The sequence below is a fragment of the Sphaerodactylus townsendi genome, linkage group LG02 (assembly GCF_021028975.2).
Source record: "Sphaerodactylus townsendi isolate TG3544 linkage group LG02, MPM_Stown_v2.3, whole genome shotgun sequence".
Taxonomy (NCBI): Eukaryota; Metazoa; Chordata; class Lepidosauria; order Squamata; family Sphaerodactylidae; genus Sphaerodactylus; species Sphaerodactylus townsendi.
In genome coordinates this window covers 116740267-116758082 of record NC_059426.1, presented here as the reverse complement: position 1 = coordinate 116758082, position 17816 = coordinate 116740267, and the positions used below count along the sequence as shown (strand labels likewise).

General features: G+C 43.1%; 1 protein-coding gene across 2 annotated transcripts in view; it reads left to right on the top strand.

Moving 5' to 3' along the window:
- Window positions 1-16912, top strand: part of SPI1 (Spi-1 proto-oncogene) — a 29016-nt gene extending 12104 nt beyond the window's left edge. Inside the window, exons 2-5 of one of the 2 annotated variants that reach the window (XM_048485406.1) lie at window positions 3275-3368; window positions 11460-11647; window positions 15024-15180; window positions 16115-16912. In XM_048485406.1, coding sequence (XP_048341363.1) covers window positions 3275-3368; window positions 11460-11647; window positions 15024-15180; window positions 16115-16431 — 756 coding nt within the window. In that variant the 3' untranslated portion in view covers window positions 16432-16912. Of the gene's footprint in view, window positions 1-3274; window positions 3369-11435; window positions 11648-15023; window positions 15181-16114 lie in introns of both variants that reach the window. The other variant, XM_048485405.1, reaches the window with a different exon arrangement.
- Window positions 16913-17816: the final 904 nt, after the last annotated feature.

The following is a 17816-nucleotide window of genomic DNA, read 5'->3' as shown; positions in this document are numbered from 1 at the left end:
TATTGATGGGAGAAATAATAACCTAATTAGTGTATATATGCTGGATGTTCATAATTTAAAATATTTAAAAAATCCTTGTCTGACTCAATTCAAAAAGTCATTAATATATAATATTCCAAACCTTTCAAGTAATTATCCAGAAATTGTATTTCATTATTTTGTTTCTAATACTTAGCTAGACTGAAAAGCTTAATTTTAATTGATACTGTGGAGTCATAATAGTGATCCCATTCCAGATTTCATGTAAATGGCTAGCTAGCAGAAATGTGCTTCTGCTCACACAAGAGGGGCAGAGGGGAATCTTCACTAATCTACACTTCCTACTTCCAACCTCTTTGTCTCAGCTCATAGTGTTCCTACTGATAGCCCCCCCCCCCCAGTCTCCAGGAGCCACATTTTGGGGAACAGAGGAAGTTGCCAGGAGACTCAAAAATGTTGGCAGATAGTCTGCGTTCACCAGAGCTCATTAAGTTCACTTTGGCCACAGAATTCTGCTTTCTATCCATGTTACAGTCTTTATCTGCAAAGTCTTGTCCACATACACAGCTTACCACATATTTTCCCAGTAGTAGAATCACGTGACTTGGAAATGCTTTCTGGCAAATCATTCTGCACCTCTCCTTTTATCCCCCATTGTTTTTGGGGGGGTTCCCACTTGTCATTTCATTTGTATTTATTCTACATGCTACTGTACCGATGATGTGGTAGTTGACAGCACAGGACAATTCCCCTTTCTTGTGCACGCTCTTTAGCACTACTACACAGTCCCATTAAAATTAAAATTCCAACTCAGAATGGCTGCCCAAATCCAGAGCACCAGCTGCCATACATTTAGGAACACTAACATGCATTCAGTAACCCACCCCAATTCTAACATATTGATCCACATTGCTGTTCTAAGGCCGAATCCCCACTGAGAATTAAAGATGGATACAACCAGGATTCAAAAGAAACAGAATCTTTTCATTGAGGTTTCTCCCTTCCCACTGCAGCATGCTTCTAGTGAAGACATGTATGTCTATCACGGATTCAAACAATGTGACAGTTTCCACACACACAAACGATCGGCTCGGCGGGTCTGTTCTGATTGGCTGTTGTGTTGTGTTGGGAACTATTTTTGTGTTGTGAAAATATGTGGTAACGTGAGCACGTAAGCGCATATGCACAATATCCCTGCCTATGCAGCTTTCTTCTGATTGGCTGTCGTGTTGTAGCAGGAACCGTACTGCTCAATTTCATTACTGTGTAGCTTCAACATTTTTTTTAAAAAAATGTTGTGTGGTTGCATTGGCACGTTGGCACGTTGGCACAGAACACACTGAACGCACTGAACGCAGTTTCACAACCTCCAGCTCCCTCATTCCCTTGTGCCCATGGTTGAATGTTAGCCTCAGCTGGCTCGAAACAAAAAAAAAGGCTGTGCGTGATTGCGCACAGCCTGCCGTGCTCTGATTGGCTGGAAGGCCTCTGCGTCACTCTCTACAGTGGGAAATTTGAATCCACATTAGACCCCCAAACCTCCCCACCGATCTGGATTGGACACTTTTTTAAAAAAGGTGCAGTTCCATGCAGGTTCTTAAAAAACACTTGATAAGGGGGAGAGGAAGCGCCAGAACTGGGATGAATCCGTGTTCGGCGGTCCAGCTGTGGGGAGTTTGTCGTGATACCTGGATATTTTGCGCGAGTATCACGCAATTAATTGGCAGTTGGGATTCCACCTAAGTCTGCTTTGCCTTGCCCTAACACATTAAAAGTGGCCAGCACATGCTGATATCATTAGTGAACTATCACATCTTTGCTAATACAGTTCAACTTTCTCTTGAAGTTTTAAGTAGATGTCTGCTTCATTACCTGTAGGAAAACACCAAGTACTTGTCCCACTTCCCAGTGCTTGACAACACTAGCTCAGGCAATACATGCTGCATGAATTATATGTCCTAACTTATTCTATTGTTTTATCACTAATTATATCATTAGAATTTTTTTAAATCATAGTAAATGTGCAAAAGGGTGTGAGGACAACAACAACAATAATAACAACGGTAATTCAGTGCATCAAACATGTAGAGGCCAAGAGAATGAGAGAGCTGCCAAAAACAAATCCTTCAAGTCTGCTTCATCTTCTTCGTTATGCCTGCCGTCTTAATTCACACCAACATCGCATCAAAAGACCATCAAGGGGAGAGAAAAAAGGGAGTCAGCAAAGTGAATGAAGGGGAAGGGGCAGTGGTGGGATTCAAATAATTTAACAATTGGCTGTTTTCAAGCACCATTTTATCAACCGGTTCTGCCTAAGTGGTGCAAACCTGCTGAATCCCACCACTGGAAGGGGGCATTCATCTACCTTAGCTTGTTCATTCTCTGCTGCCACTGCCTTTGCTAGGTCTAGTTGAGATGGCACCGGGATGGAGGAGGAGTAAAAGGAGGGAAGGAAGAAGGAAAAGAGAGAGAGGAAACGGAGCGGGGAGCCTGCATGAGTGTTGGGTGTCACTCCTGCTGTCTCACAGAGCAAAACCAAAAATGGAGGCATGGGCAAGGGCTGGCCATTTGGTGGGGTGGAACAAAACAAAAGTTGAGGGAATTTTGCCCATGCACTGAAAGCCGGATGAAAGAAAACTCCGAGGTTAAAGTGTTCAGGGAAAACATGGAGTAAAAATAAAGAGAGAATATTTCAAAAACCAAATAGAGGAAAATATGTGTAAAGAAAAAAAAGTGAGGCATTTGACAGCATGAAATGATGTAAAGTGCTCTGGCAGAAAATGTTACAGTACTTTCAGCTCTCTCCCCTGCAACTATTGCACCAAGCCGGTTTTCTGGCTTCGATTTTGATACTTCCCTTTGTTTTAAGTTAATGTAACCTTCTAATGGAGATCTACCTTCTGCTTGCTCACTGCAGTTCTCTAACATGGGCTAATCCTGTGCTAGATTCCCTAATAGATGTTGAAGTGCCATGAAAGATCTCGGATAAAAGGAATCTTCTTACCTATTAGATTTTTTGTCCTGCTTTGTAAATTCATTTTGAATTCTTATTTAAGTTGTACTAAAATAAGGAAGCTTGAAGACTTTAGACAGGAGCTGTGGCTCAGTAACAGAATATGTGCTGCCCATACAGAGATTCCAGGTTCAATCCCTGACACCTTCAGTTTAAAGGGTCAAGTAAGAGATGAGATGAAAAACCTCAACCTCAGAGAGCTGCTGTCAGTCAGAGTAGTCTTGATAGATTAATGATCTGCTTTAATATGTCAGCTTCTAACAGTTTCTCCTCTCTCTGCAGCCCTCTGAAGATCTGATACCCTATGACTCAGACCTCTTCAGACAGTCCCATGACAGTTACCAGTATCTCAACAGTGATACAGACAGTCATGGTGGTAAGTGAAATATAATGCATCTGGGAATATTAGAGTGAGTGATTAATGGACATTTGGAGGTCGGAATTATACTGTTGCAGTTGTGCTTTATGGAAGAGTGTCAAGCAGTTTTACAATAATTTTGCAGCATTGGGATATATATATATATATACACACACACACACACACACACACACACACACACACACACACACACACACACACACACACTGTTTTGAGGGCCTAAGGCAGTGGTGGCGAACCTTTGGCACTCCAGATGTTATGGACTACAATTCCCATCAGCCCCTGCCAGCATGGCCAATTGGCCATGCTGGCAGGGGCTGATGGGAATTGTAGTCCATAACATCTGGAGTGCCAAAGGTTCGCCACCACGGGCCTAAGGTTTCCACATTACCAGCTCTTGGTCACCAAGGCAGTTAACTCCTTGTTTGTATAACTCTATGGCCTGGGCATTTATGGTCTTGGAGAAGAAATGCATTCATACACATACACTAAGATCTTGGCCTTTAAATAATGATTTCAGTGATTTCAGCTTGGCAGCAAATAAAGAGGCTCGGCAGGCAAGATTCTTCAAAACGTTTCTTTACTGTAACACCAAAGAATCCCTGTTTCAGCACTTTGCTAGTGCAACCACAACTTGGGAGTACACTGGCACACGCACAATACACACTGCATATCAGGCAAGGAGCAAGGCCAAGCCTGGCAGAAAGCGCACTGAACACAGAAAAACACCAAGTTCTTATAGTAAAATTTTGGAGGTGACATCATGGACTGAATTATACAGTAATAATACAGGGCCATCAAGGACCATTAAGCTTCTTCCTCCGAAACATCCAGGTCTTGTCTTTGGTCAGGAAACACCTCCAGATAGTTGTCCTTGTGATCACGGAGATGTTTGCCTTCTGGCTCTTATGCATATTCACCTGAACGTTCCGCCCTGTATCTGGCTGTAAATACTTTGTTTTTGAAACTTACTTGGACAATGGTTTCAGGGAATAATACATTTTACAGCAGAAAGAAGAAGCTTTTACAGAAAATTAGAATAAAACCTAAATTCTATTAACACTATATGTCTATCAATACTATATTAAAAACAAAAATAATTATTATCTGTCCCTCTGGCTACAGTAGCATGTGAATGAATCAGTCTTTGAGTACAATAGCACAATAACTCTATGAAGAATCTGAGTGAAGATGATTATTGAAAGGGGCTGAGGTACCCTGTCTGGTGATGCCTCTGTGGATGCAAGAGAGAGAACCTGGGATGTGAAATGGTTATGATTCTCTGTATGTTTTAAAAGAGGCAAGACAGGCTGTAAACTGTAACAGCCTGACCTACCATAAATCCTGAAGTTGTGTGACAGCGGTCATGGAGGGTGTTAGGCACTTTGAGTAAATTAGGCACTTTGAGTAAAGGAGCATCAGAGGCATAGTGGCTTAAAGCAGGTGCACTCTAATCTGAAGAACCGGGTTTGATTCCCCACTCTGCCACTTAAACTGTGGAGACTTATCTGGGGAACTAGATTAGCCAGTGCACTCCAACACATGCCAGCTGGGTGACCTTGGGCGAGTCACAGCTCTTTGGAGCTCTCTCAGCCCCATCCACCTCACAGGGTCTTTGTTGTGGGGGAGGGAAAGGAAATTGTAAGCCCCGGGGGTGGGGGGGTGTATAAATCCAAGCTATTCTTCTGCATAGTGAAAAAGGGTGTCACAGTTGCCTATGGTAAAAAAAATTAAAATTCATGTTTTGATTTCAAATGGATCTATTACTGGTTACTGGTTGAATTCCGAATCATCTTCAAGGTGTGGTTTTTGACCTTTAAGGCCTTACGTGGCCTGGGACCCTCGTACCTCCGGGACCGCATTACCCCATATGTCCCTCTGCGTTCGGCAGAGGCCAACTTACTGGAGATCCCTGCCCCCTCAATGATGCTGGTTGGCAGCTGCTCACTCTCGGAGCCAGGGCCTTTACTGCTCTGGGCCCCTGCCCTGGTGGGAGACACTCTCCCTCCCAGCTGGTCCAGGAGGCCCTCGCAAGGGACCTTGGTGATTTCCCATGAGGGCCTGTAGACTGGGAGGATTCTTCCACTGGAGCCTTTGGAGGATAGCAGCAATGAGTGGTGTGGCTCCCCACCCCACTCCCAGTTCATGGGTTCCCAGCATCAGGACCCACTGCCTCCTCTCCTTTCCTTTTTAGGGAGGAGTTGTAGGTTTCCCAGAGTGGGATGCCATCTTAGGATAACTGCTGTTTTTATTATATTTGTGAAAGCTCTATATGATGATTTTATGTATGGTTTTATGTTGTGTACACCGCCCAGAGCCCTTCGGGAATGGGGCGGTATATTAAGTTAAATAAATAGATAGATAGATAGATAGATAGATAGATAGATAGATAGATAGATAGATAGATAGATAGATAGATAGATAGATAGATAGATGATGATGATGATGATGATGATGATGATGATGATGATGATGATGATGATGATGATGATGATGATGATGATGATGATGATGATGATGATGATGATGAGATGCAATTATTCTGGCATTGAGAATACTTAGGGAGGAAATTTAATGTATTTCCAGATTTAGCTAATAGGGAATCAAAGGCCATTTCTGCACAGCACAAATAAAATGTCTGGAGGATGTTTTAAAAAGAGGCAATTTATTATTATTATTATTTTATCCAGACAGCACAAATAAGACATCCTGGAAACATCTTTTTAAAAACTGTCTCTCACTAGGTCAGAGGAAAAAAAATAGACCTTTTCCTACCTGACCATTTAGTTCTCTGGTCAGTTTCCTCCTCAGCTTACCCCCAACATTTTGGGTGCTGCTGAAGGGATTCTTCCTGCTTCTATTTGTTGAAGGTTGTTCCAGGATGTTTTCTCTGCAGAGTCCAATCCTGGGCCCCTTTTCCGCCCGAAGAGTATGTAGTAGTACTCAGCTTATCCTTCTGATTCCAGAAATATATACTTTTCCCATTTTTAAAAAAACCAATGAGGTGTCTGCAAAGAAGTGCAGACATGCTATGAGAATCTTAGCCACTCGGAGGACTGGTCTACCTCCCACTGTAAAGCATTGGGACCACAGAGGACGGGTCTACCCAATGCTTCTCAATGGGCAGTAGAACAGTCCTCCGCTGTGCCAATGCTTTTCAGTGGGTGGTAGACCAGTTCCCCAAGAGGCTAAGATTCTCATAGCATGTCTGCGCTTCTTCACAGACACTTCATTGAATTTTTTTAAAAATAGGAAAACTATATATTGTCGGAATCAGCAGGGCAAGCTGAGTACAACTAGGTATCTTTCAGGCTAAGAAGGTGCCCAAGATCAGCCTGCACAGCAAAAATTGAGGCAGGGAGAATCTTTTCAGCAGCACACAAAATGTTGGGTGCAAGCTGAGGATGAAACTGACCAGACAGCTGAATGGTTGGGTGGGGAAAACAGGACACCTCCTGAGTTCCGCACAACCAGGCAGGAGACATCTTGTAGATGACTGAGGGGGAAAAGTTCACGTTTTAGTGTCTTCAAAATAAGATGGCTTCGGCAGAAATTAAATGTCCTGAGGATGTCTTGGGGGAAAAGCTGTGTGGAGTTCCTCCCCAAGATGCCTTATTTATTTATTTATTTATTTTGCATTCCCAAGATGTCTTATTTGTGCTCTGTGGAATGGGCTAAAGGTGGGAAAAATATAAAAGTGGTCTCATAGGAGGGATTATATCCTGTGTATTAGAGGGGGGTAGCAGATATTCATAGGCTGGGATGCAGAAGTGGTTATGCATCCCAGCCTATGAATATCGCCACTGTTAGTAAGGAGAGGGAAGTAAGCCTTGCCCTTCCTTTAACCTTCCACTACATAAAAGACAAACACTCTCTATATCTCTACAACCAAGTATTTTCTCACATCCTCTTTCGCTTCATATTGCATTTCTCAGAATGACTCCAGTTACTTAAAATTTATCCAATACTTACTGATATTTTATTTGGGCAAAACACCTTTTTCTGTTTCACGCATTACAGAAAGCACAGATTGGGTGAGGGGTCCCCACTTTGCGTCCTGGGTAACAGTCACATGTTCTACTCACTGCCCTGGCATACGTATCTCATTTAAACTGTGACTGTAGCATGAGGGGAGAAAAAGCTTCAACCTACCCTCCTTCCATGCATGAATAAGGACCTGGTTCAACATCTGGCACCATCAGCTATAGGATCTCTGCCAGTTGTAATAGGCCATAGTGTGGAGCAGCAGTCAGTGTAAGGCACTTTCACTTATTCATATGTTCTTATAAACATATTTGAAGTATTGTAGTTTATAAATATATATGTAGTAATGTATCTTCTGCTATGCTGATTATTTATTTAACTAGATTTCTATACATTTCAAAACCAAGGAAGTTTTCAGCTAAATCTCAGGATGATATGTAGTTGGATTTATTATATTGGATCAGCCCATAGATCATTGAGCTCAGCCCCATTCCTCCAAGTTCAGAGGTGGTAAAAGGCATTCTGAGCACCTGCTGCCTGAAATCCTTAAACTAAAGATGCCAGGGCCTGGGCCTGGATCATTCTGTGTAATAATCTATGGTCTACCACTGAGCCACAGTCTGTACCATGTCAGTCCATGAAATCATATTAGCATATTGAGTTGTGGATTACATTTGGCTATAACTTTGACAGATAATGATGGCCAATCATGTGATTGCTTTAACACAGAACTAGCTTACCTAGAGAGACAGTTCTCAATAATCTCATCTCCTTTTAACTAAATAACTTTGAAAAATGTATATGTATATATGTGTATGTATATACACACATTTCCCCCATTCAAAACATTAATTTTTCATTTGAACATTATAGCATTATAAGAAAATGTATAATGTACTGTTCTATGTGTGAACATGTCTATATTTTAACTGGAGGAAATCCCAAACAGTAGACAAAGTAGTGATCACCTTCTAATGACAAAGTAAAATATGAAAGTCTGGCAAACCCCAGAATAGTTAAACACCAAGGGATTCAATACACAATATTAGACTGGGCAGCTGGTATCTGACTAATACACAATCACATGGTTCTTTTTCTTCATCCTATACTGTTAACATTACTGGTTATGAAATGAACTATTCATCTAATCAGAGGAAGTTAAAGTTGTTACACTTTGTGGGTATTTCTTCAGTTAAGGATCTAACATACATGATCCTAAACTCATAGCTTCTGTGTGCATATTGGCATCACCATCAAGAATGTCAAGCACCGTGCATTAATGTATTTATTATCAGAAGATTGGCTTCAAAGTACTGTAAAAATGAATACTTCAAAAGAATTAGGGACCTGGGGATGTTTAGTCTGGAGAAGCGAAGGTTAAGGGGGGACATGATAGCTATGTTTAAATATTTGGAGGGATGCCATGTTGAAGAGGGAGCAAGCTTGTTTTCTGCTGCCTCAGAGACTAGGACATGGAGTAATGGATTCAAGGTGCAGGAAAAGAGATTCTACTTAAACATTAGGAAGAACTTCCTGACCGTCAGGGCTGTTCGACAGTGGAATTCACTGCCTCAGAGAGTTGTGGAGTCTTCTTCTTTGGAGGTTTTTAAACAGAGGCTGGATGAACATATGTCAGGAGTGCTCTGATTGGGTGTTCCTGCATTGCAGGGGGTTGGACTTGATGGCTCCTGAGGCCTCTTCCAACTCTATGATTTTATGATTCTATGAACATTCATAACCTTTAACCTCAGAGCTGGCTAGGCAGGCAATGATGAGCTTGATGTCAGTTAACCAGATATTAATCCAGCTGGCCTAGCTGCTATTGTGCTTAAAAGCTAACATTGTATTGATGTGTTTAAACGTGCTTAGATAATATGCCTCTCCTATGGCAAGTTACCTGAATTGCAACTGTGCTACAGTGAGATATTTTTTGCACAGCCGTGGCAGATGGTTTTTCACCTACCTAGAAGGTAGGTTTCAGAAAACAATGCCGAGGGGCTGTTGCTTGGTTCCCTGATCTCTGCCTCAAGGTCCCATCTTGTCTCCCATGCCTTTTACCATCTACATTAAGACACTGAATTAGGTCATCTGGAGAATACACACACACATAAACACACATGTGGGGTGAGAGAAAGAGAAAGGTGTTGTTGACATTGGCCCTTTACGCACAATACAAATAAAACATCTTGCAAACATTTTAAAAAGAACCATTTTGGCTTTTTTGGTCTGCATAGCATGGCAAAAAAAGTGTTTCCAGGCAAAGCAGTTCTTTTCCCCACCACCTCCCTCCCTCGCTTGCTCTCACTTTCTTTTTTGCCGCAGCTTGAGCCTGCAATTTTCTCCCACTTGTGATGGGTGCTGTTAGCCATTTGGTAAAGGTTTCGCTCAGAGGTTTCCTCTGCTTGCAGTTCATCCCCCCATGATTTCACTGAATAATATACATGAACAAAATTAGTTTGGACTGGTGACTCTGTGCATATTTTTGTTCCTTTTCTTGTTTTTGTTTTGAGGGAAGTGTCTTTGAAGCTATGACGACATGATAGGAAAATCTGCAATATGCACATATTTTGAGTCGTAGCTTTGAAGACATTTTCATCACAACAGATGTGAGAAAAAAGAAAAACAACACGTGCCAGTCAAAACTGATTTTATTCATGTACTTTATACAGTGAAATTGCAGGCAGATGAACTGCAAGCAGACGAAATCTTTGAGGGAAACCTTCACCAAGTGGTGGGTGGCACAAGCAGGAGAAAATGGTGGGCAGAACCTGTGGCGAAAATGAAAGTAAGCTGTTAGAAGTTGGTTAGGAAAAATAAGACATTTCCTGCTCTCTACACAATGAGCAGGAAATGTCTTGACCCAGTCATGGGGAAGAAAGATCTCTAGTTAGCGTTTTCTAACAAACCCAGTTTCAGCAGAAATAAAAAAGCTGTGCAGAGGTCAGTGGCGTAGCAATAATGGGATAGGGGTGCCGCACCCTGGGCGCATGCCATTGGGGTCTTGTGGGGGCAGAAATCACCCCCACACTCCTCCCCCTTCCCCCCTCGCCCTGCCCCGCCCCACCAACCAGGTCCCGTGGCCTGGAGCAGGCTGTTTTTTCAGCTGGCAGGCCTCATGGGGGGGGTGAGTGCCATTTTTTTTCCTGGGTGCCATTCCCCCCCCCCCAATGCCCCTGGCAGAGGTCTTCCCCAAAATATTTCTTATAGACATTTTCAAGACATACTTCTCAAGACATTTTATTTCTGTTGTGCAGGAAGGACCATTAGTTTTAAGGCCTTTTTAGTTGTGCAGTGTCTTAATGACCCTGATTTGGGTGCAAAGGCAGGATGAAAATGCTTTAAATAAATAATAAAACAACTTTGGCTGTTTTCTACAACTCCTTACCATAAACCAACAAGCCTAAAACTTGCAGTTACTTTTCCAGAATGGAAGTTAAGATGTTCAGAATGCCTAATTCTATCCCAGACATTTGACTCCACACTAAAAAGCTCTCCAGGGAATGGATCCCAACCACCGTGATACAGCTAACCTCTGAGTGACTTGACAGCACTTTACACCAGGGGCGTCCTGCCCATGGGGACAAGGGGTATCCCATGTCCCCGGGCACACGCCATTTGGTCACGTGGGGGGATTGGGCACCAGCTGGGTCTTTACGCCTGGCCTCTCCTGTGGTGTGGTGACCCAGCCGGCACCCAACAGCTCCCTCTGTGTCGGGGTGCCGCTTGCCGACTGAGCTGTTTGCCGTGGCTGCAGGCTGGCTCCTGCCCTCCCCAGGGAGGCCGGGGAGGGCAGGAGCCAGCCTGCCGCAGCAGTCCCCACCCGAGCCGTCTGCCTGAGCTGCCCATCTCTGAGCCCTGCCCTCCCTCGGCAGTGGGGGGCTCAGGCTGCAGACTCAGGCGGGCGCCGTGGCCTCCCTGCTGGATGCCATAAGTGGGGCACAGGGGGGGAACCCACGGGGAGCCGGGGGGGGGAGCTGGTCATGCCCCGGGGCCATATTCACCCAGAACACCTCTGCTTTATATACACATGCTGTGTGAAAGGGAAGGATTGATTTTTTTCTCCCTGTTCTGTATTAACAGGTGAATTGCTTTTATGTCCATCAGAGCACTACTGGGAATATCACCCACACCACCTGCATCCTGAGTTTGAGAGCTTTGGGGACAACCACTTTGCAGAGCTCCAAAGCGTACAGGCGCCACAGCTGCAGCAGCTCTACCGGCATATGGAGATTGAACAGATGCATGTTCTAGACTCTGGGATTCCTACCACACATATTGGTCTCAATCACCAGGTATGGCCAGCACCCAGCTCTATAATAGTGTTGCCCAGTGGGGCTTTTTACACCAGGCTTAGCATGACAAAAACTCATGAAAAAATGTCCAAGGAAGCAGTACTGTGATAACAACAGAGATGCTTGGGTGAATTGTAGAAACGTTTGCTTCCATGCTTCCCACCTTAGACCTTACTGAATGAGCATCAGTCTGACCTGATGAGCACGAACCCATTGCCCAGCTCAGGCCTGGAAATTTCAGCCTCTTGCTGAAGGAAACTGGTCTAATCAGACCAGTCAGTCACAGCTGACTCTAACTCTGTCACTCTGAGGAACACTAAGCTTTGCTACATTTTCCTCATCCCAGCAATTCCTCCAGACTCCTGGAAAGCTGACTCTTGGGGCTACAGCAGGGTCCCTCCCAACATGAGCATTGGCTATACTGGCAAGGGCTGATGGGAACTGTAGTTCATGAAGTTTGACACCTGTGGGTTACAGGATCTTCAAGGTTGGAAGGACTGCAGTGACAAGGGGGGGGGGGACAAAATCATTCCACTGGATTTAGGACTGAAAAGTTAATGTGGCTCTGTATATACACTCAAACATATTACAATTTACATATAAGGAAGTAACTAGAGTGGTTCTGGAATGTTCTGGAGCTGCTTCCATTTGGGGATTTTTTTTCCTGCACAGAATGCAGAGAGTCCCCAGGGAAATGAGAGTAGCACATGGCATTCTGGACTTTTTCTGGTTTAAAGGAAAAACTGTTGAGTGGTTGAAAGAGTATCTATCTGGACGTTCTATCCATAGCCATCACAGGGAGGCAGCAAAACTAAGCTCTACTTTTAAAAAAAATGCTGTGGGGCAGTTTGTTTCTGTGCACATTTCCCCCTGCTCCACTTAGTACTTTAAAGGGCTTTATCCCATTTCTCTGCTGATCTGCAGTAAAGCCAGTATTCCTCATGTGAATGTTGTCCTTTCTCCAACTGAGTGGCATTTGCATGGAAACGAATCACATAGTTTTCACCTTGTTTTTGCAATCAGTGGTGCATTTAGTCAATTATATCAATTATAGATTCTGTACTTAATGGTTTTATCTTTGTATGTTGATGTACACTTCAAATGTAAAGCACAGAACAAGCATACAACAAACTTCTCTTGTCTGATCCCATCCTCCCCACAGATGACAACACATGGTGTAACTGGGGCTCCTTAGGGTTTGCTAAGTTGCATGGGTGGGGGGGGGGGCACATGTGAGCAGCGGTTCTGCCCCAAAGGTATGCATTTGCCCATGACCAGGATAGTGTGAGAAGTACCCTTTGGGCAGAGGCTCCTTCAATGCTCTGATAGCATCTAAATCTGCTTTGAGAGAAGTCAAAGAAAGGACAGTTTGGTGTTCATGTTGGATTACACAGAATACCTATGAGAAATTCTGGTAAATTTAATTAAGCATTTTACACTTTTCTTGGCGTCCTTCAGAAATGCAGTAGCAGGGCCTACTAAACCCGATGAAAAGTAGAATGCATAAAATTCAGTTCAGCTTTGAAATGTTAGCTTTCTGAATAATTTCATTAATCATCTGTCCTAACGGAGGTCGTGGTCGGAACATTGTGACTTATTTTGTAATCTCTTCAGGACGTTGTCACAATGTATATACTGAATTTCATGCACTGGTGCAATCACTGTTACAAAAAAATTGAAAAAAACCAAAATGGAAAACATACAAATTCAACACCCCCACCCCCAAAAAAATAATGAGAGAAGAGAAACTCATCCAATGAGAATGGAAAGAGGAGGCAAGATTATACAAACCTGAGCAAGATTTTTTTTCTACAAATTCTCATTTTGTTTTTCTGTTGCTGGATACCCCTGACACTATCTCAGCTCTTTTAAACATGCTTTGCATTTTCCTAAACTTTTCTACTCAGAGAGTCACCACTCCTACCTGGCCTTTTTGACTTCCTCACTTTACAATAGACATTACTAGGAATGTGCAAAACTCTGCTGAAAATTGTTACTAGTTTCAATAAAGTTACATAAGTTTCTCTCCAAATGCCTCGGGCTGCTTAAGGGAGAGCTACTAAATGTGCAATGAATTTCACTTCAGGCAAAATGTGGTGTTCACCTTGGAATATTTGGAACACGCAAGAGGAATTCTGATAAACTTTTTTTTCAGCTTCTCTTGATAATCCACAAAATTCACAAGAAGATGAACCCCCCCCCCCCCGTTCATTGTATGTAACATTTTTGATGGCAACTCTGGATGCTGATTCTCCATTTTTCACTGACCCTTCGGCTTCTATCTCCTCCATTACTCCCTGTCACTTAGGCTGTGGTTCTGCTTAACTGTAAAGTGCTCTGTGTGACTCCATGGTTGAGGTCAGTAGTTTTACACTTGAAGATTTGGCAGGAAATGTGCACACCCTCTTACCCAATCCTAGCTCTTCCTACCATACTCATCTCCAGTTAATCCGCCGAGTCACTAACCGCCTGTCTTTCAGGCCTTGAAGCAACCCAATTGCACATGCCTCACTGAGGCATTTCAGAAGAACTTGCACACCAACAGAAAAACATCAGATGTCGAAGGCCCAAGCCACTAGGTGGCATGCCAAAGACAAAGTGCTATTTCTTATCTTTCAGAATCTAGCAGACACAAGTGATGGAAAACTGATATCCTTGCACAGATCTTCCAGCAATGCAGCTAAAAAAGAATACTCTTGAAGATATATACTCAGTTCAGAGTTCTGCTCAGGACTGTCCTTCATTTGCCACCCCTGTTTCTAGCATAGGAAATGGCAACTGGAATAGTAGAAGGAAGGGCCATTTCTGCAGCCAGCATGATGTAGTGGTTAGGAGTGGTGGACCCTAATCTGGAGAACTGGGTTTAATTCTCCACTCTTCCACATGAGCAGTGGACTCTTATCTGGTGGACTGGATTGGTTTCCCCGTTCCTGCACATTCCTGCTGAGTGGGTAACCTTGGGCTAGTCACAGTTCTTTCAGCCCCAAAAGGTATCTGTTGTGGGGAGAAGAAGGGAAAAGGAGTTTGGAAGCCACTTTGAGACTCCTTACAGGTGAGAAAGGCAGAGTATCAATCTAAACTCTTCTTCTCTTCTTCATTCTCAATAATAGAGAGAAGAGCAATCCCAGTACTTTATTATTGTTTACTATGATGTCAGCATACATTTCTTATAATGATCCTTATTTTCCATGAATTTAGATAATTTTTTCCCACTGTTTTGATTTTGTGAAGATATCCTGACCATGCAAGTGAAAGCTGGGATGCAAATATAATAATCTCATCAGTCAATAATCTGATAAATTCCTTTGTTGTTATACACGTACTTTCTTCCTTCTCCAACTTCCTTCATCTCCAACACTCTTGCTGTCTCCTACAGGTTACCTATGTGCCTCGCATGTGTGTGCAATTTCCCTCTCCACACCACCGCAGTTCTGATGAAGAAGATCTAGAGAGACGCAGCCCCCCATTGGAAGTATCAGATGGAGAAAATGATGTTAGTGAGCCTGGTCCTGGAATGATGGGTGGAGAAGCAGGTCAGTACATAGTAAAAGAACCAGAGCTGTAGCAAGGAGGAACTGTGCCCGGGGCTTGCATGCGCCCTGCACCACACCCCCGCCCACCCCCGCCACACCACGCCCCTGACATGCCCCACAACATCCCCAGAACACCCCTGCACCAGCACGTGCCCGGTGCGTCATGCCCCCCAGCCCCCTTGGCACTACACCACTGAAAAGAACAGAGGGACTTACCCTGACTCACCCTATCTGTGTAGGATATCTTTATCTCACACTTTTTGTAAGTTAACCTCACAACAACCCTGTGAAATAGGTTACAATAAGAGAGAGTGTCTGGTCAACAGTCATCCAGTGAGCTTCAAGGTTGAGACATAGTCCCAGACCAACAGTCCATTTATTACCCTACTCTGGCTCTGTCCTTATTTCCTGCTTTATCACTGCCTGTGACCAAACTGTGCAAGTTGCAGTTTCATATGGATATTCAGAATGTGTTTTGAATTTTTATTGAACCTTTACTTTCTTCAGTGCATGGTATTTGAGTACTGATCCTCTTCTTTGTTATTATTGTATAAAGTATTTGTTATTATTGTATAAAGTACACAGGTGCCTGTATGTTAACAACTACAAAAATTCATTAAAATTATTATTTTAACACAAAAGTGTCAAAATGTTTAAAACCTTTTATGTACCCACCCCAACTTATTTATTGCCACCAGCATCCAGTGTCCTGTGACATATACATATATGTCAAAATGGGAGAGAGCAGGATATAAATCTAACAAGTAAATACATGGTATAGGTATACATGTCACTATGCACCACCTTGAACAATTTAAGCAATGCTTATCATTGGTGACAAATAGCAATATCCTCTCCCCACTCAATTCCTGGGGAGTATGAATCCCTTTCTACTAAGGTGACTCACTATTTCTTTCTCTGCTTCCTACCACAGGGAGTAAGAAGAAAATTAGACTTTACCAGTTTCTTCTGGACCTGCTTCGGAGTGGAGATATGAAGGATAGCATCTGGTGGGTGGACAAGGAGAAAGGCACTTTTCAATTCTCTTCCAAACACAAAGAGGCATTGGCTCATCGCTGGGGCATCCAGAAAGGCAATCGCAAGAAAATGACCTACCAAAAAATGGCACGGGCTTTGAGAAACTACGGCAAGACTGGGGAAGTCAAAAAAGTTAAGAAGAAGTTGACATACCAGTTTAGCGGAGAGGTGATGGGAAGGGGAGGCATAGAGAGAAAGCACTATTCTCTTTGAGCATAGATCCTGGAATCCTGAAAAGCCAAGCTATAAAGACACATTGGTTGGACTTAAGAACTGCTGAGCATATCTTTTACTATGCTTCCCACGCCCACATCCCTGTCTTGTTGAGGCTTTTCAATGTCCAGTGTTTCTGGTACGAATTTCCTTCTTCAGCTTTCAAATTCTTACAGAATTCTTTGCTTCCACCCGTCAAGCTGGACATAGTAAGAGTTTTTTTAATGTATAGATTTATTATTTTCAGAGAAGATTTTATTGTGTTGTAATTAAGATAGGCAACTGATACAGTTTGTTGTCCTTCACAGACCGTACTGTTTTACCTTTGGAGACTACCTTAGCTTACAACTTTTAGACTAGCATTAATTCAGGCTCTGCTAAACCTCTCCATGGCTACCGAGAAGTTTGCAGATCTTGGAAACTATATCTGTTTAAATATTAATAGCATGTATATATTTAATAAAATCTGGAGTAATGTAAACATATTCTTTGCTTTAATGGGGAACTGGTTTGTGAATGTAAGTTTCATTGTCATTGAGCACATACCTATGCCATAAGCTTAAACTGGTTTATTAAGTGTCCAAATAAAACACTACTATGTAAGTATTCAATTACATGCAACAATGACTTGCAGCATTCACAAGAGGGGACTTCCTGACCTACCCCCCTCACAGAAACCTGTCCTGCCCGCCGAATTCTGCTCTGGGAGTGAAGGATGGGGGAATTTGGAACCTGCACTGAAATGTTAGAAAATCGCCAAAGAATTTCTAAACAACAATAAAAAATAATTCAGAACCACACTAGACATGATGGCTTTCTCATGGTCACTATAAGGATGCCACTACCAAATTTTTAAAAAGTCATTTTTAAAATGCTCCAAAGGTGCAGAGTGGCGGACTGAGGCACTCTTGACCGCCCCCCCCATCAAGTGCCAAAATGTCCCCACAGGTGTCTCAGAACTTGAAAATGTGCACAGGGGAGCACCACATTGCCAAGCCATTCATGATCAGGTCACCAACAGCATCTTAAAATCATGTTAAAATGGCAGCAGTCCCATCGGTCACAAAGACAGCATCGCATCTTGAGTTAGGGCCATGGTTCAATGGTAGAGTGTCATGAGCCAGCCAGTAGAATATCTGGTTGGCATACAGAAGGTCCCAGGTTCAATCCCTGGCATTGCCAGTGGCTAAACTTGCCTACGGGAAAGAATGGATGCATCTGAGAATGTTCAGAATGCATTTTATTCACTACTGCATGGCCACTGTCAAGCTCCTATCTTCACCTCTCCCAGTTCTGAGATGAGGCCTGCTGTTTAGGCAGATTGAAACTCTGAACGACTCAGATAGGGTTGATGATCCCTCTGTCCCAGTGTGTGCTTCCCACCA